Source organism: Heliangelus exortis, chromosome 16 (assembly GCF_036169615.1).
Source record: "Heliangelus exortis chromosome 16, bHelExo1.hap1, whole genome shotgun sequence".
NCBI classification, from domain to species: Eukaryota; Metazoa; Chordata; class Aves; order Apodiformes; family Trochilidae; genus Heliangelus; species Heliangelus exortis.
Genome location: NC_092437.1, coordinates 15,394,597 through 15,415,179, shown reverse-complemented (window position 1 = coordinate 15,415,179; position 20,583 = coordinate 15,394,597). Strand labels below are relative to the sequence as shown.

At 46.2% G+C, this 20,583-nt stretch overlaps 2 protein-coding genes and 2 long non-coding RNA genes across 9 annotated transcripts in view; 3 read left to right on the top strand and 1 right to left on the bottom strand.

The window, feature by feature from the left end:
• ITCH (itchy E3 ubiquitin protein ligase) overlaps positions 1-7,806 on the top strand; it is a 60,266-nt gene extending 52,460 nt beyond the window's left edge. For 4 of the 6 annotated variants that reach the window (XM_071759852.1, XM_071759850.1, XM_071759851.1 and 1 more), the window contains 6 exons: positions 34-174; positions 1,969-2,089; positions 2,806-2,910; positions 3,136-3,232; positions 3,607-3,679; positions 4,344-7,806. In XM_071759852.1, coding sequence (XP_071615953.1) covers positions 34-174; positions 1,969-2,089; positions 2,806-2,910; positions 3,136-3,232; positions 3,607-3,679; positions 4,344-4,443 — 637 coding nt within the window. In that variant the 3' untranslated portion in view covers positions 4,444-7,806. Of the gene's footprint in view, positions 1-33; positions 175-1,396; positions 1,525-1,968; positions 2,092-2,805; positions 2,911-3,135; positions 3,233-3,606; positions 3,680-4,343 lie in introns of those variants that run through there. The other 2 variants (XR_011729057.1, XR_011729058.1) reach the window with 2 other exon arrangements.
• LOC139803582 (uncharacterized) overlaps positions 1-20,583 on the bottom strand; it is a 247,811-nt gene that overhangs the window by 151,777 nt on the left and 75,451 nt on the right. The window lies entirely within an intron of this gene.
• Positions 1-20,583, top strand: part of LOC139803583 (uncharacterized) — a 154,918-nt gene that overhangs the window by 99,921 nt on the left and 34,414 nt on the right. The gene's annotated exons all lie outside the window — the stretch shown is intronic.
• On the top strand, positions 9,323-16,841 carry DYNLRB1 (dynein light chain roadblock-type 1). Its single transcript, XM_071759679.1, has 4 exons — positions 9,323-9,407; positions 12,621-12,696; positions 13,984-14,151; positions 16,338-16,841. The coding sequence occupies exons 1-4, from the start codon at positions 9,405-9,407 to the stop codon at positions 16,379-16,381; spliced, it is 291 nt and encodes a 96-aa protein (XP_071615780.1). The 5' UTR covers positions 9,323-9,404; the 3' UTR covers positions 16,382-16,841.

Below are 20,583 nucleotides of genomic sequence, written 5' to 3'. Positions count from 1 at the left end.
ACAGTTATTTAAAATCATATTTTTTCCTTACAGAGAGAACAATATTGAAGAATGTGGATTGGAAATGTTCTTCTCAGTTGATAAAGAAATTCTAGGTGAAATCAAAAGCCATGATTTGAAGCCAAATGGTAGCAACATTCTTGTCACAGAAGAAAACAAGGAAGAATACATTAGGTAAGAATAAAGGGAGATTTTAAAATACTCTTATCTCCTTCATTTATTTTCTTCTAGCAAGAAAAGAATGTCAAAATACTTAATTTGAAGTATTGTTGAAATACTTCAAATTGAGTAAATGCTGCTGTTGGCAACGAGTGGTAATTGTTTGGATATCATATTTGAAAAGAAGCTTTTAAAATCCACTTTTCCCAAAGGTTACAGTCAGCAGAAGGTCTGTTTTTTTCCCTAGAAATACTTAAGTTTAGAGGAACATCATGACACAAAGTGACTGTCAGGCATTTAATGAAAATATTGCATATGTTTATTATTGGAGTTGCATTGCTTCATAGCCTGCTGATACTCTACCCAGTCATTTTAAAAAACTGAAGGACATTTTTTTATACTTCTGTGATGATTCTTACATTTTAAAGATACTTGGGATTGCTCCTGGTTTTATCTCTGAACTGGTCTTAACATATAATTAGATCTTGGCATAAGTAACAGAGCAGTGTTATAAATGATGTAATAAGTTGTGTTGTCATAACTGCAGGATTATGTTTGTAGTACTAGAATGCTTTAAAGGATTTTAAGAGGGAAGAAGCCTAAGAGCAATAAAAGAATAAAAATGTGAACAGTGACCTGCTTTGTCCTGCAGTTTCCTCTTCTCCCTCAGTGCAGCCAGACATAAGCTCTGCTTTAAGCTGTGAACTTCAACACAGAAGCTTCCTGGAGGATGTGCTTGCCAAAAAAAACCAAAACAAAACCCAACCAAACAAAAAAACACAAACCACAAAAAGTCACACATTGCAGGCACAAAATAAACTGATTCACAGTTGAATTTTCCTCACTTGCTTGTGATGTGTTCTCTGACACAAAAGGGTGAGGGAGAAGGTGGGGTTTTTTTCATCACATGAGTAATCTGAAGAAATTTCAGTGTTTCAGGGAAAAGGTGGCATTTGCAGAAGGAACCTACTGGCATTTTACAGTTTTGCAGAGTACTAATATTGGGGCTGAAAATAGGGAGGATCTGCAGAAACCTATTCACTTCTAGCTTCTAGGAACCCAGGGAGAGCTTGGATTCCAGTTTCACACATATTCTTTTGCCTATCTTGAGTCCTGCTTTATGTCTCCAAAATTCGTAGGATTTAAATCAGAAAATAGCCATCTCTCCTTTAGACTCCAGTTCTCCTGACAGGTTAGGCTTGAATTCAGCATAATATCTGCTTCTCCCTGGGTTCAGGTTCTTCGGGTCTCCTGCCTGCTTTTCACCCTTTTATTAATGGAGAGTGGAGTTTCTGCCACAGAGCAAAGTTTCATGATTAACAGAAACAAATATGGAACTTTCCAAATGGACATAGTCGTGGCTTGGTAAGCTGGCAGTCCTACTTATCTTCACCAGTACAACTTGACCTAGATTTTACCTTTTCATGGATAATGGCTGAGATTTCTGGGGAGAATATTAGACAAATATAGCTCAGCACTTTTTTCTCTCTTCAAATACCCAGGGACTGCTATGCTCTTGTTAGTAAAATCAGTGAAGAGATGCTGCCTCCTCTTTGAGTCTAAAATACTTTCTGTAGCAGAATGGTTGGAAACACAGGGGTTTAACTTGAAAACCAAAATCATTTGCACGGAGTAAAGGTTACTGAGACGATTACACAATGCTCTATCCCCAGAACTTTCCAAACTTTCCATTTTTTATATAATTTTTTTTTAACTTAGCTTACAGTTCATCTCCAAATGGGCTAACAAAGATGTGGGCTTGGGTTAGCACAAGCCACTTAAATGATTTTTCTGTATCTTCTTTTCCAGGCTAGTAGCAGAATGGAGACTTTCCCGAGGTGTTGAGGAGCAGACACAAGCTTTCTTTGAAGGCTTCAATGAAATTCTACCACAGCAGTATTTGCAGTATTTTGATGCTAAGGAACTGGAGGTAAAGGATTGTTTTGCTGTTGCTCAATCCAGGTTGTTGCATATAAAATACTTGAACTCCAATCATTACATCTGAAGAGCAGCACTCACTAATGATGACAGCTGTTTTATAGATCCTGTGTGGGAAACTGCATGCAGTATTTGATCAATGGGTTTCCCTTCACTTTCCCATTTGCACCCCACTTACATGTTTCTAAAGGCCAAGATTTTTCCAGTAGAAATTTCTTACCAAATTGCTTTTGTAGTCCTCAGGGATTTGATTTTCCTATGTTCAAAGAATGAGTAACTTGATAAAAAGGGAAAAAAAACCAGGTATGCAGTGGATGATTGCATGTAGACTGGGCCAGGCTGTCAGTGGTTCTCAAAGTTGCACTTTCTGAAGTTGACATCTGTTGTTTAAAAAGATAAAAACATAAAATAACAACATCTTGTTCCTGGTAAATTGTATGTCTGGGCAGTGATGAACTATTCTTGGTTGAATGTCTGAATGAAGCAATTATTCCACTACAGAGCTGCTTTCTATTTTGTGCCCTCTCCACACCTGATGAGCAGCCATCATTCTTTTTTGTAAAAGTTTTGGATAAAGTTTAAAATTAAAACCAAGTATACTCTCATTGCAGATGCTTCTGTGGGTGCAGTTGATGTTCTGTTTTGCTGCCTGGGAATGAAAGTCAGAACTTGTACTCATGCTTTTATTTTCCTTTTTCTCCCCTAAAGGTGCTTCTATGTGGAATGCAAGAAATTGACCTGAATGACTGGCAGAGGCACACCATCTACAGGCACTACACCAGGACCAGCAGACAGATTGTGTGGTTCTGGCAGGTCTGCAGGCTTTGCTTCCTTCTCAGTACAGCAGAAGTTCCAGAGCCTGGCTATAGCTGAGCAAACAAGTCAGAATTATTGACCAGTAGTGTGTACAGGAACTGGTTACTGCTAATCCAGCTCTCTATAACTGTCACCTGATTTGCTAATCTGAGGCTGATGATGTTGTGAAAATCTGAATATCAAAGCTCTTCCTAAATGTTTATTTCAATTATTGTTTTTCAGTTTGTAAAAGAAATAGATAATGAGAAGAGAATGAGACTCTTGCAGTTTGTGACTGGAACGTGCAGGTTACCAGTGGGAGGATTTGCTGACCTCATGGGTATGCATTAATAATCCCTCTAAGGCATTAGATATTTTTTATTTAAAAGAACCACATTATATGTGTATGGATGATGGGAATGAGCTTTACCTTCCATGCTGGTTTGTAAATCCTGCATGTACTCGAGCTCTGATGGAAGAAGAGGTGGAGGGGATGTTTGTACCCATTGCACTGAGTTTCAGAGCCCCTTCAAATGTTTCCATTTCCCTACATGCACACCTGGATCCAGGCAGAGCTGTGTTGGGACACTTTTTTTCTCTCTAAGGAGCAGTGACTTCTTCTTGTGGCTCAGCCTTTCATCCCTCAGAACAGTGGTTTACCTGCTGATACAGAGGTAGCTGGATCTACCCTTGTTTGTTTGAATTTTTTTACAGGGAGCAATGGACCCCAAAAATTTTGTATTGAAAAAGTTGGGAAGGAAAACTGGTTACCTAGAAGTCATACCTGGTGAGTATGAAATAAATCAGAATGTTGCTGTTGCTCTGGTTTTGCTGACAACAACCTGCTTGGAGATTTTAGTAAATGGGTGGGATGTTTAAATGGCTGAGGCTGGGTGAAAGCAAACACCAAGTTATGCCAATAAACTTTATTGTTGGAAAATAGCTGAACTTCTGAAAAACCTTTTGTGGAATGGAGTAGATTCCATTGCCAGTTCCAAAGTAGCAAACTAATAATAAACCTCTGAAGAAGCTGGGATTGATCTTTTGCTATCACTGCACTCCATCTTGATAGTGAAGTAGCACATTCATGCTTCACCTGCCCTAGGGGTGAGCTGGCTTCCAAACAGTTCTTCAGGGCTGTCAGTGGCTAGTAAAAAAACCACAAATTTAAAATTTCAAAGGTAATGACTCTACTGAACCAACTGGAAAAAGTTACTGAATTTTCTTACCAAGTACACTGCATCTCTAGGAAACTGCCACTGTTCAAGTGTTTGAACTCTTAACTTCTGGTCTCAGAAATACATAAATTTCTGTCAGTAGTCAGCTTTTCACAGGGGATAACTGCAGGTCTCCCTCTGTGCAGCAAAATATTTCATCACCCCTATTCATAATGATTTTTTTGTGACAGCTTAATTATTTTCCAGTACTTAATTTTTTTTCTTTATTTTCAGTTTCAATCGCTTAGACCTTCCACCCTATAAGAATTATGAGCAGCTGAAGGAAAAGCTGTTGTTTGCAATTGAAGAAACAGAAGGATTTGGACAAGAGTAGCTAAAATTTGCACCTTGAAGAACGTGAACTCAACACAATATATGTTCTTCACTTCTGCTTGTTGCACACTTCATTGTAAAGTAGACTTGACTTGGATTTATTTAACAATACTAATGTGTAAGTAAATGGATGTTATCCTGAGATTTTACCCACATTAACTCTGGATTTCTACTGAGCACTTTCAGAAATCAAATGAGCAATCAGATATGGCTATAAATGAAGTATGACCTAAGTAGAGGTTTAACACAGCTTTGGGCTCTGCTTTGTTTTACCATTCATTAAGTAGAATGACTTAATAACTGATGGATTTTTAACAATAGTTTTGTCTTTCCTTTTTGGTAGCATTTTTTGCTACTGATGCACTGGGAAGTTCATTGGTAGCTGCAATGCTGCAGCATCATCATAAGCCTCTTCACAGCAGTGTTACCAGAGCCAGCTGGTGACCATCCTCTGCCTCCTGTGAGCAAACTCATTGCTTAAGCTCTTTTTTCTAACTGGTGTGGCCAGACTCTTTTTTTTCCCCTGCCTGGAGTCTGCTCACATGCCAGCTGGACTCAAGCTGCTGTTAAGGGGATGTCAAACTGTGGCACAAATCCAAGGTGTAGCTTTGCTTGCTTTTTTTTTTCCAGTCTTGCTAATTTCAGCACAACAGACACCTGCCCAAAGTTGCTGGAACATTTCTGTGTGCCCTCAGAGGAATTCTCATCTTTTTTTTCTGTGCAACACATTTAATCTTTCAATCAATATTAACACTGTGGTACTTCACTTGTTTTGCAAAAGACAAGACCACCTGGGATTGCACTGATTCCACTGTCTGCAGGCTGATGTTTCCTGCCCAGAGTGCTGAGGGACATTTTGTCAGTGTTCTTGGTGCACGTTGCAGTCACTTTGCTCTGGGGACTGCACTGGGCTCTCAGGAAGAGGGGACAGAACAACTGGATTCAGAAAATCATTATAGCTGTTTGCTCTGCTGGTGAACTGATCCACCACACTGGCTAAGGCTCAGAGGATTGGGAAGTGCAGACACAGATTTTGGAAAAGCTGGAGCATCAGAAAATAGTTCTGTAAAGATTGGAACTAAAATTTTGGGGGAGGTTTCTGAGCTCATTTGCCCTACGTTGCTCACAGCTGGTGACTTCTGTAGGGAGTTTCTATTGGATTAATTACATCTCTAGTACCTTTTAGAATCTTTTGAATACTTAATTCTCTTCTGGTTTACAGCAACAATTTTGCATTTTATGGCTCCTTTAGACTGAATGCACTTTTTGGGTATGGTCAGCTCTTTCCCTGTCTGAGAGGAGGAAGGCAAACTTGGTTTGAGCTGTTGGCCATGGCAGCTGTGACACTTGAACTAGGATGTAGCACACATTGATGGCACCCACAGCTCCAAGCAGCAGGGCAGGAGCTGTTTTGAAGAGGCTTCTAGACACTGGAGCTGAAACTGGACAGTGGAAGACTAAAACTCAACTTCCAGTCTTGAAAAGAATATTCCTTACCTGCTGTCCCTTCTGTCTAAGCTATTAAGTGGGAAAAACTGACTCAGGCCTAAGGAGAAGGAAGACACTACAGTTTTTAACTGACTTCAAGCATTTTTCAGGTCACACCAAGTGATCTGTGCTTACTGGAAGGCAGACTGAGGGTGGAGAGCTCTTTTGTCATGCACATTCTCAGAAAGGCATGGAAAAGAGTTCCTGATGATACAGAAATCACAGTTTGGTTGATGGTGAGAAGCAACCTGACTTCATAGTTTCACTAGGAGGAAAATCTGCCAACTTCAGAAAACATTTGAAGGATACATTACAGTAGTCAGCTCATGAGGAGAAAAAAAAAAAGCCTTATACATATTTTCTGTTTATATTAATTCTTGCAATGAAATGTAGTTATCTAACATATTTACAAGAGAGATTAAATTAAGCAAGATAATGCAAGATTAAGCTATGAAAAATAGTCTGTGTTCTGCATAATGCTTTATGATTTGTGTAGGGAACCTAGAAATATTGTTAATGTATAAATATCACCCAAAAGGCTCTCAGCCCTATATTTTTAAAATAAAGAATAGTTATAATTGAAATAGCCTTAGCCCTAGTTCTATAGGGTGTGGCTGTTTAATATTTTTATGGTTGAAATGTTTAGTTCAGGAAAAAAAGTAAATGCTTGTATATATTTTTGCAGTCCAGGATTCCACTTATTCCATTTTTCTTTCTTTAATTTAAATGGCATGTTTATATGTCTTTTCTGCTGTATTAGGATGGGGGCAAGGGGGCTGGATATCCCAAGCACCAGACATGATCTTAAAATATTGCAAAAAAAAGTCATTGGGGAGTGGATAATGTGAAACATTGGATTTGACCAGAATATATTAGAAGCAACAAAGAGAAAATAATAAAGCAACTTTACTCTGTCAAATTGGCAGTATTTCTGCAGTCAGAAGTTAAGATTACTTAGGCTTTTTACTTTTTCAGCAGTGTGAATGCTAACAAACCTGTGAGTTTTTTACAGCATCTTGTGTAGAAATAAAAAGGAGTTAATGTAAGCCACTGGTGCACTATTCTGTTCTTTATGGGAATCTGGTGAAAACAACATGTGGGTCAGCCCACAGCATCTGGTTTCCCAGATAACAGGTCAGGAATTGGATTTACAAGATTTTCAGCAGAGATTGATGAATTTGTCTCCCACTTCTTCAACTGATGTAGCAGCCTGAGCTCATAAATTCATCCTATGTCATAAATGTATTTTCATATGCAGCTGTCAACTGATCCTAATTTTTAAGCATTAAAATAACTTTTATTTCAGATTTTGCCTTATGAGAATGACAAGAGAAAGTGAAACACTGAGCTGCTGATCTAAGATCATTAACAAAGCCTTATTGTTCTGGGTAGCTCAGGAAATGTTAATATCCTAATGAAATGCACAGTAATGCATTATGTCTTCATCTGATCTAGTTTGGAAGTTGGGTTGTTTGGTTTTTGGGTTTTTTCCAATCCAGTTGCTTGTGTTTAAAAAAGGGTTTTTCATTACTCTGAGAAAAGTTAAACAAAAGGAAAAAAATACTTGTTTAATTTTTTTGTTGTTTGCATTTTTATTACATGCTGCACTGGATTTGTAATCTCAACTCTGTTATTATATTGGTATCTCCAGCCCCCTTTTTTTTTGGTGTCTTTTAATTTTCTTCAGAATCACTGTTTGTGTATATGTGCTCTAGTGAACTCTTATATAAACTGGGATCAGCAGCACTGGATTGTAAAATACTGTACTGAAATTCATTGTTGAAATTTCTTTGCATTGTAATTTCAAATACTCAGGTAACTGTAACAGTATCTCAGTAAGTCAAATACTTTTATAAAACTACTTAAAGAGCTGGTAGTCTGGTCCTGTGTGCACATCAATGTCTGCTCTGCTGGGGTGGGGCTGGCTGCAGTTGGATTTCTGGCACAGTTCTGCAGGAATGTTTCTTCCTGAGATGCCTTTTGCCCTTCCTGACTCCATGGAGGTTCCCTGGGAGCTCCTCTGGGGCTGGTTACAAACTGCAGGTCAGCAATTCCTGCAGGGCTTTGGTGCTGGTGGTCCTGGGGGGCTGTGGGGGAGCCAGAGCTGGAACATTTTGTTGGACCTCTGTGGCAGGGACAGCAAAAATGAGGTCCCACTGGGCAAGTCTGTGATTTGTGTCCTGTTGGGGAATGGCAGGAGGGGGGGAAAAGCTCAGGTGAGACTGCATGGCCTTGAAGTTCCCCTGAGCAGTGGTGTTCACATCCTGCTGATCATCAGACCCCTCCTGCCCAGAGATAGAGCTGAGCTCAGCTCTGCAGTGCCTCTGGCCCCTCAGGGCTCCTGGGTTCATCTCCAGCTCCTTCCGAAGTGCCCCAGAATGATGCTCCTCCTCTGAGGGTCATCTCCTCCCTCAGTCCTCACCTTCCTTCCCACTGGGAATTCACTTCCTTTCCTGGCTGTTAACACAGTTCTGTGAGTACCAGCAAGTCCCACGGTGTATGGGATTTTATGCCAAGGAACCATATGCAGTAATAATCTTTTTCCTGCAGCAATAATCTCCTTTTCCCTGCAGCAGGGGAGGTTTGTTTTCAGCTGCTCCCTATATCCTGGGGTGAAGCCATTTAAAAGCATGCTAGGAAGTTGGGTAAATCCCAAATTTGACACTGCTTTCTGCAGCCAAGCTTCACCATATTGCTGGACTTATGAGAGAGATTAGAATTCAAATTAATGAGGGTGCAAAGCTGTAAATATCCACCAGGAGATGGAAGAAACTCATCCCTTGGATCCCAAGGGATTTGTGCCTGATCCCTGCCCACTCCCACCTTCACAGCACTGCACGCGTTGCCTGGGGGAATCTCCTGATTTCTCCCAGCAGGAAGCAGACCTGGCTGGATCTGCAGCAGCAGCGAGGTCCTGGGTTTCAGAGGAAAAAAAAAAACCTGAAAAATGCCCTCCGGGGCTGTGTTTGTGCATCCCTTACCCTGCGGGGCCCGGCGGGCGCGGGGTGCGGGCAGCAGCGGAGGGAGCAACGCTGGGGCCCAGCGGGGCAGGGGGGGGTCGCAGGGGGGGGTCACAGCCCCCACCCAGGCTCCGGCTGCTGCACTCCCCGGGCCCTCTGCTCCGTTCCGGGAACACGGGACACCCCCGGCCCCATTCCCCCCAAGGGCTGAGCCTTTCCCTCTCCCTGCTGGCAGGGGCCGGAGCCGCCGTCTCCGTTACTCCGTAACGCGCGGGGTCTGACCCCTTCCCCCCTTCAGCTGGGGGCTCGGGGGTGCTCGCACTGCAGCCCTGACACGAGAGCAGCGACCGAGGGGGCACCGGGAGCGGCCGGGCCGGGCCGGGCCCTCCCCCAGCCCCAAGCGGTTACCATAGCAACGCCCCAGCGGGACGAGTACTTCCGGGTCACGGGCGGCCACGCCCGCGGTCGGCGCATGCGCGCGGTGCGGTGACGGAGCGGAGAGCGGCGGAGCGAGATGGTGGGTGCGGGGTTCGGCTCGGGTTCGAGTGTGGGTGCGGGTTCTGGTTCGGGTTCGGCCGCAGCAGCCTGAGGGTCCCTGAGCAGCCCTGCGGGACTTTGCGCCGCCTCCCGCCCGGCCCTCGGGGGGTTCTGGCGAGGGGAACCGCCCGTATGGGCGGAACCGGGGCCTCCCCAGGCGGAGCGGCTGCCCCGCCCGGCGGGTGTCCGGCCCGGCCCCGGTCCTGCCCGGGGAGAAGCCAGGCCTTGTGCCAGCTACCTCTGTGTTCTCGGTCCGGTCCAGCTTCACCCCCCGAGGCGGGCCTGGAGCCGGTCCCTCCGGTCCCGCGGGTTTCGGGCCGGAGGTTCGGGCATCCCGGGCTCCTCACGCAGCGGCTCCGGGCACGGGCTCGGTCCAGCCGGTTCTGTCTGCTCCGGGCCCGACACCGTTGCGGGGCATCGCGTGGGCAGAATGAACCGAACCGAACCGGGCTGCGGGAGGGGTTTGCGGTGCTGCCGGGGGCAGCGGGAAGGACTCGAAGGGCACCGGGACCGGGACCGGATTTGTTGTGTTGTGCTGCGGACAGGGGTGTTGGGGCCTCCGCGTGGGATCCCGGGACGTGGAAAAATCCTGAAGAGAGGAATTCTGAGCTGAGGTGGAAAACAGGAGGTCCAGAAAGAGGAGGGGTTGGGCAGAAGGGAGTTGCGGCTCTCCCAAGAGAGAAAGGCAGCGGCGGTTCGGTTCTGATCCGGCAAATGCGGGATGCAGGAGGGGCTGCGTGTTCCCCTTTGCTGCGGGGCAGCAGCTCCTGCCCCCTCCGCTCCCCGGCGGTTCTGTTCGGTTCGTGAGCTGAATGTGGCCCGGGCTCCTCAGTAACGCTGCGAGTGGTCTGGTGAGGTGACCTGCACACTGTGAGTGTGTGTGAGTGTGTGTGAGTGTGTGAGTGTGTGAGTGTGTGTGTGTGAGTGTGTGAGTGTGTGTGTGTGTGTGAGTGTGTGTGTGAGTGTGTGTGTGTGTGAGTGTGTGTGTGAGTGTGTGTGTGAGTGTGTGTGTGTGTGAGTGAGTGTGTGAGTGTGTGTGTGTGAGTGTGTGTGTGTGAGTGTGAGTGTGTGTGTGTGAGTGTGTGTGTGTGTGAGCGTGTGAGTGTGTGAGTGTGAGTGTGTGTGTGTGAGTGTGTGTGTGTGAGTGTGTGTGTGTGAGTGTGTGTGAGTGTGTGTGAGTGTGTGAGTGTGTGAGTGTGTGAGTGTGAGTGTGTGTGAGTGTGTGTGTGTGTGAGTGAGTGTGTGAGTGTGAGTGTGTGTGTGAGTGTGTGTGTGTGTGAGTGAGTGTGTGAGTGTGTGACTGTGTGAGTGTGTCTGTGTGAGAGTGTGAGTGTGAGTGAGTGCGTGAGTGTGTGACTGTGTGAGTGTGTGAGAGTGTGAGTGTGAGTGAGTGCGTGAGTGAGTGTCTGTGTGAGTGTGTGAGAGTGTGAGTGTGAGTGAGTGCGTGAGTGAGTGTCTGTGTGAGTGAGTGTGTGAGTGTGAGTGAGTGTGTCTGTGTGTGTGTGAGTGTGTGTGTGTGTCAGGCAGAAGGAACAGGAGGAGGAGCCCTTCCATGCACACCCCCTCCTGGTGAGATGGATCACCTGATGGTTGGGAGAAGGAATTACAGGTTGAAAGGAGAAATGAGGTGGTTGTTAAAAGAAATTAAAAGTCGGTGTCGTTCTCTGTGGTTGCTTCTGTGCATCCAGGTTGGTTTCCTGAGCTCCGCTGAGGGAAAGCAACAAACCAGGACATAAATGCTGCAAGTCAGGGGTTACTGCAGCCTTGCAGCATGGCACTGTGCACCTCTCAGCAGCTGCACACCCTGTAGTTTGTTCTGTTTCAACTCCCTTGTCTTCTACTTGAAAACAGTCCCACACCCAGAAACAACCAAGAGCTTTGTTGAAAAGGCTGAATTTTTCTGTGCTGGATACAACAGAACTCTGCTTTGTGAGGACAACCTCAGGAGGTGCCATCCAGCACCTTACCAGCAGCAGTGCTGTCCCTCCAAAACACTCACCCTGCAGAGGTGTACTGGTGACCAGCAGTGTGTACTGGTGACCAGCAGGGTGAACTGGTGACCAGCAGTGTGTACTGGTGACCAGCAGGGTGTACTGGTGACCAGCAGTGTGTACTGGTGACCAGCAGTGTGTACTGGTAACCAGCAGGGTGAACTGGTGACCAGCAGTGTGTACTGGTAACCAGCAGGGTGAACTGGTGACCAGCAGTGTGTACTGGTAACCAGCAGGGTGAACTGGTGACCAGCAGTGTGTACTGGTAACCAGCAGGGTGAACTGGTGACCAGCAGTGTGTACTGGTAACCAGCAGGGTGAACTGGTGACCTGCTCCCTGTGCTGGGGGCAGGGGCAGTGGGGTGGGGGCAGTCCCAGTGCCCAGGGGCCCCTCTGCCCCACGTGGGTCTCCTCCTGCCCAGCTCAGGTGTCTCCTGTCTGCCCTCAGCATTCCTGTGGGATTGTCCTGCAGGATCTGTCTCTGCTTCCTTTTGTGGGAATTAAAAATGCTGTGGGAAGAGCTCAGGGGCTGAGGGTTCCTGACTGGTCAGAGAACCCATCAGTGCATCCAGGCTGATGATTTGTAGCAGTGGAAGTTGTGCAGAAGGGTTTGAAAGCTCTTCTGAAGTTGGGGGTGATTTTTACAAAGGGACTGCAGCTTTTCCATTTTCTCCTTATCTAAAGCTGGTTTTGCAAAGCTGTAAATTCTGGTGCAGCTGTCCCAGTGTCAAATCATAAATAACATTTATTATTTGGTTTTCCCCTCACTTCTCTTATTTGTAATTGCTCTTGGCATTCACAGGATGAAAGGAAAGGTAGTTTTGCACCAAGTTTTTCTGCTCTTCATCAGTTCCATGTATATTTTCACACATGATTTTTGCTTGACACTTAAACTGTAGCAGTCTGACTGAGCAGTCCTCCAGCCCATGGTGAGGAACTGATGCAGGGAGAGAACAGAGTGTGTAATTCCAAATTTCCACAAATCACAAATGAGTGAAGAGCAACGACAGAGGGAAAGCAACTGTGCAAGTAGTGCAGAAAAGGTGATGCCAAAGCACAAACCCTTTGCTGGATGGAGTGGTGTGGGCAGGACCTGCTTGAACCATCTCTGTGGCTTCCTCTGGGACAACAAAGCTGTTCCAGAGCTTTGTTGGGAGGCACAGAGCTGCTCCCACCTCTGTTGATTTCTGTGTTCCCTGCAGGCTGAGGTGGAGGAAACTCTGAAGAGAATCCAGAGCCAAAAAGGAGTGCAAGGAATCATTGTTGTTAATTCTGAAGGTACTGTGCCAGTCTCTGTTTCCTGAGATAGAACTTAACTTCAGGCTTGCATTTTAAGGACCCCACTTGCATTTTGGCTACAGTCTGTCTTTAGCAAGGGTTTTCCTGTAGCCAAAGCAGATGGGCAGTAGTTAGGCTACAAGAAAAAAATCAGATACCCATTTCTGCTTTTCTGCAAGCTCACTTTATTATTTTAGGAAATAAATTAAGTACAGTAAATTGCAAAAGCTTAGAAATATTTAAGTTATGCCAGTGCTTGGGACTGTGTTCTGTCAAAGCCTTTCTCAGTATCACTGGGAGCTCTCATGAGATCTGAAACCCTCTGCTGGGATGTCCTGAGTGCTCCTGTCCTGGCAGCCTGGAGCAGCCTCATGGGACTCCAACCTTGTTGTCTCTTTTTGGAGTCATTGAAGGGTCCCATGAAGGAGACTTGGTCAGAGCTCTCTACACTGTGAGCATCTTTAAAATTGTGATTATCAATTTAAGTTGATTATTTCCTAGAAATAGTCTCTAGAAAAGTTGAGAGCATCTTTATAGGAATGTGTTGAAGATCAGATCAGTGTGTTCCTGCTCCCTGCTTTTGCACAATGGGTTGCCATGGATTGTGCCCTCCTGGCTGAAGCTGCATTTATTTGGCCATACACCTGCAGCAGTTTTTCTGCTGTGCCAGGATTTGGTAGGTTGGCTGCTGCACTGTTCTGACATAGGGGCTGAATTTTGGGTGGGTGCTTGTGGGGAGCTGCCTCAGGCAGGTGGCAGAAGGATAAGGGAGGGAAATCTGTGCCCAAGGAGTGTGTCTGCCCTCTGGGCTGGGGCACAGGGCTTGAACCAGGAACCTCACAGGGCTGCATCAGCTCTTCCAACAGTGCTGGAGCCTCTGCCAGTACCACCCATCCCAGCCTCACTTGCTTGGGTACCACACAGCTGATGTTTGGGAGCCTTTCTGAAAGCAAAAGCTGTCCTCAGACAGAAAACAAAATTGAAACATTGGTATTTTCCACCCCCACCCCCAATATTTAGTTTTGTTATGATTTATTTGTTTACAAACCTCATAAATTAATGAAAAGTCAGCAGCAAAGTGTTGATGCTGCTGGAGGCAAGCAGTTGTTCCTACACCTCTGGTTCAGGTGTTACCCTTCCCACATCTTATTTCTGGTCATGTTCTTCTCTCAAGCCTTGGGAAGAACACTCCCAATCCCTGAGTCCCTGCTCGGGAGCAGCAGCCCCTGGCTACACCCAGCGGTGCCCAAGTTGTGTCCCAAGCCCTCGCTGCCCTCTGCCTTGCAGGTATCCCAATCAAAAGCACCATGGACAACTCCAGCACCATTCAGTATGCGGGGCTGATGCACAGCTTCATCCTGAAGGCACGGAGCACCGTGCGGGACATCGACCCCCAGAACGACCTCACCTTCCTCAGGATCCGCTCCAAGAAAAACGAGATCATGGTTGCACCAGGTGAGGGGCAGGGGGAGCAGGCACCACCTCAGCTCAACATCAGCCAGCAGCCTGCACAGGTGGCATCCTGGCTCGTGGTGGGAATGGTGTGGCCAGCAGGAGCAGGGATGGAATTGTCCTCTGGGACTCAGCACCTCCAGTCCTGTGTCCAGGTTGGTCCCCTCGCTTCAGGGACACTGAGGTGCTGGGATGGGTCCAGAGGAGAGTGATGAGGCTGTGAAGGGATGAGGGGGAATGTTCTAAGGAGAAGCTGAGGCAGCTGGGGATGTTTAGAGGAGACTCAGGAGGGACCTTACCACGGAATCCCAGGATGTTTAGGTGGGAAGAGACCTCCAAGCTCATCCAGTCCAACCTCTGACCAACACCATCATCTCACTACTAACCCATGTCCCTAAGGACCAGCTCCAAATGCCTTTTCAATGCCTCCAGGGATGGTGACTCCACCACTGTCCTGGGCCATTCCAATGCCTGACAGCTCTCTCAGGGAAAAAATGTTTCCTGACATCAGCCTAAACCTCCCCTGGCACAGCTTCCATCCATTCCCTCTGCTCCTATCCCATCCCTCAGGACCAGGGGCTCTTTCCCTCCTCCCTCCAGCCTCCCTTCAGGCAGTAGCACAGAGCCATCAGGTCTCCTCTCACCTCCTCTTCTCCAGACCAAACACACCCAGCTCCTCACAGGATTCTTGCTCCAGGCCCTTCCTGAGCTTTGTTGCCCTTCTCTGGACATCTCCAGCACTTCTGTCCCTCTTACAGTGAGGTGCCCAGACCTGAACCCAGTACTCAAGATGTGGCCTCACCAGAGCTGAGTGCAGAGGGAATTATCCCTCCCTACAGCTCCCTTCAGGAGGTTGTACTCGGGTGGGGTTGGGGCCTTCTCCCAGGCAATGAGGGACAGCAGGAGAGGGCATGGCCTGAAGCTGCCTCAGGAGAGGTTTAGGTTGGATATCAGGAACCACTTCTTCATGAAGAGGGTGCTCAGGGGTTGGGATGCACTGCCCAGGGAAGTGGTGGAGTCCCCATCCCTGGAGGTGTTTAGGGAAAGGCTGATGTGGCACTGAGTGCCCTGGTCTGGCTGGGTTAGGTCACAGGCTGGAGCTGATGATCTCAGAGGTGTTTCCAGCCTCAGGGAATCCAGCAGAACTCTGTTCTCCTAAGATTGACACTGTCAGCCTGAGAGAAAATCTGCTGCTTTTATTCATATTGTAGAAGTTGTTCTTTTCCAAGAAGCTGCTCTGCTTTCTTTAGAAGAGAGCTGAAGGCTTTTATCATTGACTGAAGTTTGCTTTTTCATGTTTGAATGTGGGAAATCACTTCCCTCATTTCATGTTGATCAAAGCAGAAAGTGTTAAACAGTGCTTGAGGGCAGGCTCTCAGGATTCCTGTTTTTCAGTATCAGACCTCAGGAGCTGCAGAGGAATGGGTCTGAGAGCAGTTTTGGTTCAGCACTGTAGGCAGTGTGATAAAGCAAACCAGTCTAACAGATTTACCAGTTCAGAGAAAAGTAACAGAGCACGTTGTAGCTGTAATAATCTGTCACACAATACAGCAGCAGCAGCAATGTTCCTTCCAGGAAATGTCCTCAGTATTTCAGCAAATTTTGAAGAAGTGATGTAATGAGAAGAGTTGAGTGGTGTGGCAGGAGCTCAGCTTGGATCCTGCACCAGCCCTTGGGGGGTTGTGCAGGGGCAGAGGAGGTTTGCAGGGGCAGCAGAGTGCTCAGCAGGGACTGCTCAGTGCAGATCCTAAAACAGGCTCTGGGGTTATCTGAGACAGCCTCTGCTCTCTGTGTGAAGGGTGCAAAGAGAGGAATAAGCATTGCTCCAGAAAAAATGCAGCTTCAGCTGCTGCAGCCCAGCAGTGAGATAAGGGAAATCATTGTCCTGCATCAGCTTCTGCAGCAGAGCCTGTGCCAGTTCCTGGCAGTGCCTGGGCACAACCTGACTTAAATTCAGTGGGCTTGGGATCATGGCAGTTGTTAAAGCTGAGACTTCTTTTCTCAGTAAAGATGCTTAAAAAAAAAAGTGATCTGTCATGCCAAGCCTGATTTGCTCCTTGAGAAGAAACATCAGAGTTCCCACAGCTTGCTTGTGCCAATCAGACGTAAAGAAAACAAGTGACATTTATTGTGGCTCTGAACAAATATCAGTAGTGAAAGAGTAATTTGTTTCATTTTCTTCCCTCCAGATAAAGACTACTTCCTGATTGTCATCCAGAACCCAACTGAATGATTCCACTGACTTGGTCTGGTTTTTTCCCTTTGCCCTTTGTTCTTTTAATTTAATGGTAAAGAATAGAGCATTAGTGTTAACTCTGCTGTGCCACTTCAATAATGTCTAGAAAAACAAAAGCAGCTGTTTTGTTGTTTACAAACTGAAAAAGTGGCTTCCTTTTTTTTTGTATCACAAGTTGTTTCAAGGAGGAGTGGGTGAATTAGAATCAGGCAGTAAAAAATGCAACTATTTTCAATAGTTCAGAAGATAATATAATAAAATCCTAATAATGGTCTAAAAAATATTATTCTTTGTATATCTCCATGCTTCTGTCACCACTATTTGAGATACATTTTTACACTGTTACTTTGAATGACTGTAAATATGAAACTTGCCTATCCTCTGCTTCTGTCTTCTGTTGGTTTTACAAGTTACTTTGAAAAAATCTGTCCATATCATTAAAAAGTGTCATCAGTGACTGGTTTTGTCTTGTGTGTTTCTTCTGAAGGTTTTAATTATTCTCATGACTGATGGGTTTTTTCTTTAAAACATGGAACCTTCCCAGGACTGTGTTTATTTTTCTGTTGCTTTCTCTAAGCAAGGATTTAGTGCATGTGCCGTGTACTCATAGGTGCCTTGTGTGTTTTTGGCATTTCCCTCCTTCCTTGCCATCCCAGAGCAGTGTGGTGGCTCAGCACAGCCTCTTGGAGCCCTCCTGTCACAGATCAGGAGCCAAACTGATCTGGTGCCTTGCTGCAGTAGATTTTTATTGGTGCCCATTAAGGCAAAAAAAAAAAAAAGTCATCTGGTTCCTGTGAAATCCTGAAGAGGTTGTTTGGTAGCCTGGGCAGAGCTTTGTAAATGCCTGCAGGGAGCAAGAGCTTGTGCAGAGTGTTCACACTGAGGGTGTTTGTCATGTGTGTGACAGACACCTCCTGGGTTGTTCTGCAGGGTGTTGGGGCTGTGCAGAACCTCAGAGTCCCATTTCCCATCTCTTCTGTCCCAGAGAAGCTGTGGGGCAGGGTTCTGCCTGCAGCTGCTGCATCCTCTCCCCCCTCTGCCCTCGGGCTGCCTGTGGAGCAGGGGCTGGACAGCCTGGAAAGGGATTTCTGCCCAGGTGCACCTGAGCAGAGAGACAGTCCCCAGGCAGGGAATGTGCACTGCAAGTGGAAAAGGATCTTGAGTGAGTACCTGCAGCTCTGTGAGGGGATGGTGAGGGCTCTGCCTCTGCCAGGAGCAGTGTGTAACCTGTGTAACCCCTCCTCTTCCAACATGAGTAGTAAGGACTGGTGATACTGCCCACTTCTACCCCAGAGCAGGTGAAGGTGTGGGGGTGATCTGGGCAGGGGCTGTGCCAGGCAGGTGGCAGCACTTTGAGTGTTTGGTAAAAACGTCAGCACTGACTTGGACACTTTCCTGGATTTGAGAGCACAAAGGGAGGGGATGGATTTGGTTGGTTTGTTACCAGCAGCTGGGGTAACCTGTACCTTCAGTGTGTGTGTTCTGAGCCTTCAGACTTGGGTGTTAATTTATAGAATGTGTCTAAATGTTGGGGTTTATGGCTATGAGGCCCAGAAATGCTTTTTGAGATACTTGCAGGGGGTGATGATGCTTTTCAGTATTTTGGGTGTCTCAGCTGTCACTGTGACTCAGTGTCAGCTGTTGCTCACTTTAGGAACTGTTTCTCCCATCAGCATCTGTCTGACCACACAAATCAGTGTAGCCCTGGGATCCCATGTTGTGCCAAGAAGTAACTGATGTAAATATCCACCTACAAGTCATAGAAAACTGACAGGTAACTCCCATAGTGTGTATTCACTGGCCCTTTTATTACTGAATCTTGCTTTAAGCAAGATGTCATAAGAATGTCATAAAACCAGAGATTAGGATCTGAAATCATCCTCTGCCCTTGGAGTCGTTCCTGAGGCACAAGAGCTTGTTTAATGACATCATCTATCATCATTTAATTGAATGTTGTTTCCAAAAAATGATCTCCAGCAAGCTGAGGTAATATCTGAACTATCTGGGTAATAACTGAATAGTGAGGCAAGGCAGAAGAAAAATGTGACTCCAGTTATCTGCTCTGTCTCTTACTGCTCATAGCCAGGGAAATGGCTCCTTGGAGGCAGTGACTGCTTTCCTGTCTTGCCTTTCCCTAGGAGGTGGCAGTGTTCCTCTTCTGAACACTAAAAAATTTCTTAGTGTCCTGCATTCTTCTGAGCATTTCCTTCTGGACAGCTGTCCTGCCAGTGGTCTTGTGTCACATCTGAGTTTGGGACAGAGAGTGCTGAGATTTTTTTTTTTTTTTTTTTTTTTTTTTTAATGGGCTGCAATAAATAACCCTTTTGCACAACAAAGATCATGCCCATTTTCTGCACTGGATTGACACCATAAGCTCACAGTGAAATTTCAGAGTTCCTGCTGTATGCTGTTTGGGGTTTTGTGGGTTTTTTTTTTCAAGGACTGTCAGCAGTTTGACTTGAAACATACTCAGGAATTTGAATAACAGGATCTTGCAGAAGCTGGTTTTAGAGTCTGGGGAAGCTTGTCAGATCCATATGATCAGAGCAGGGCCTTGCTTATGCCATGCTACTGCTACTTTCAAAGATAATTCCTTTTTTTCCTTGTTTTTGTTTTTTTTTTTTTTAGAAGGGGAAGGGGTAGCTGAAGCTGGTAAACAACTTTCTTTTGGGCACTTACTGTGGAGAAGAAGTGTCTTATTTGAATCATAAGCATAAGAGTCACAGAGATTTGATTGGAAACAATTCCTCTGTATAGAAACTAGGGGAGGATTTCACCTTTCCTAAGTTATCTTAAAGAAAGTCAAGAAAGAGATGGGATTAGGTTTTGCTTCTTGACCTGTGTTTACTGTATCTTGGCCTAATCACCTGTATGGCAAAATTCTTGTCACCCTGGGGAGGCTGGAAAAACAGGCATTCTGATTTTAGTCCTCTTTTTTTTCCAGCCAGAAAGCTGAGGTGTTTCACAGGAGGGCTGGAATGACCCCTGTGCCTCCCAGCTGCTTGGTGCAGTCTGATGGGTCCCTGTCTGCAGGCAGAGGAAGCATCTGGGATGTGGGAAGGGGCTGCCAGGGCCTGAGCTCTGGAATGGGAACAGCAGCCCCTGAGGCTCCTCTGCTGACTGGGACCAAGAAAAGGCCCTGGCAGAGGGGTGCAGGTGACGACTTTTTATTAACACTGCAAACCCCAGATTGTACAGACCCCTGCCCAGCTGAGCCCTGACCATCCCTCACTCCTCCTCCAGCACAGGGCACTGTTTGATCTTGGTGCTTGTGTTCTGTGCAGCTACACCTGGAGGGGATGGGCTCGGGTCGGTACCCCAGGACCAGGCTTGGTGCTGGGAGCTGGTACCACCTGGAGGGAGCACAGCCAGGGCAGCAGAGCCTCAGCACTGACACCATTTCTGGTGACAAAAACACGTTGCCTTTACCAGCAGGACAGGATTCCTTCGGGGAGATTTCCCTCCCTGAGTTTCTCAAGCATCCAGAGGTGCTTTTTATCAGTGCTGCAGGAATGCTGTGAGGTGCTGTCAGTCCTGGGTCATGTTAGGACAGCGTGCTGGTTCTGGGTTGATACAGCCACTTCCCTCTATCTTCTGTAAACCTTTTCCTGGTTTTTTGGCTTTGAAATGCACCTTTTAAATAAGGAGTTTTGCCCATGGCATCAGTGATAACAGGCAAGAGACTTGTTAGGGTGTGCCAGGTTTTTCAGAAAGCTGAGGACTGAAGGAAGAAATGTGTAAGCTGGACTCTGCTGTATTAGCAGCCAAGCTTCCTTGATCCAGGTCCTGTTTCATAAGTACTTAATAGATTCTGAGGAGCCCCAGAGCTCCTGTGAACCAGTCCCTTCTTTCCCCCCATTTCAGGTGTGTGAATAAATTTCTATGAAACTATGTCCCCAGTCCTGCAACAAGCTCTGCTGGGATAAAATCTCTAAATCAGAAAGAGTTCCTCATGCCTCTCATCAAAAAGGAGTTAAGACTTTATAACAATAATAATAAAAAACGCTTTGCCTGAGGATGCAGAAGCTGATCTGTGTACCATGTCTAATTCAACATGCCTGCTTTCCCTGACCTCTTTTCTGATTAAACGGCAGAAACAAATGCCTCTGCCTGCATCTTAATTATCAAAGTGAATCTAAAGAGTTTCCCCTTCCTTACCAGTACGTGTTTAAATCACTGCTGCTCCTGCTGGGCCAAGG

Excerpts from the sequence above, each read along its gene's own strand:
- DYNLRB1 (XM_071759679.1), top strand. Across the intron at positions 12,697-13,983 it reads CATTGTTGTTAATTCTGAAG|GTATCCCAATCAAAAGCACC; the intron begins GTACTGTGCCAG and ends TCTGCCTTGCAG. Across the intron at positions 14,152-16,337 it reads CGAGATCATGGTTGCACCAG|ATAAAGACTACTTCCTGATT; the intron begins GTGAGGGGCAGG and ends TCTTCCCTCCAG.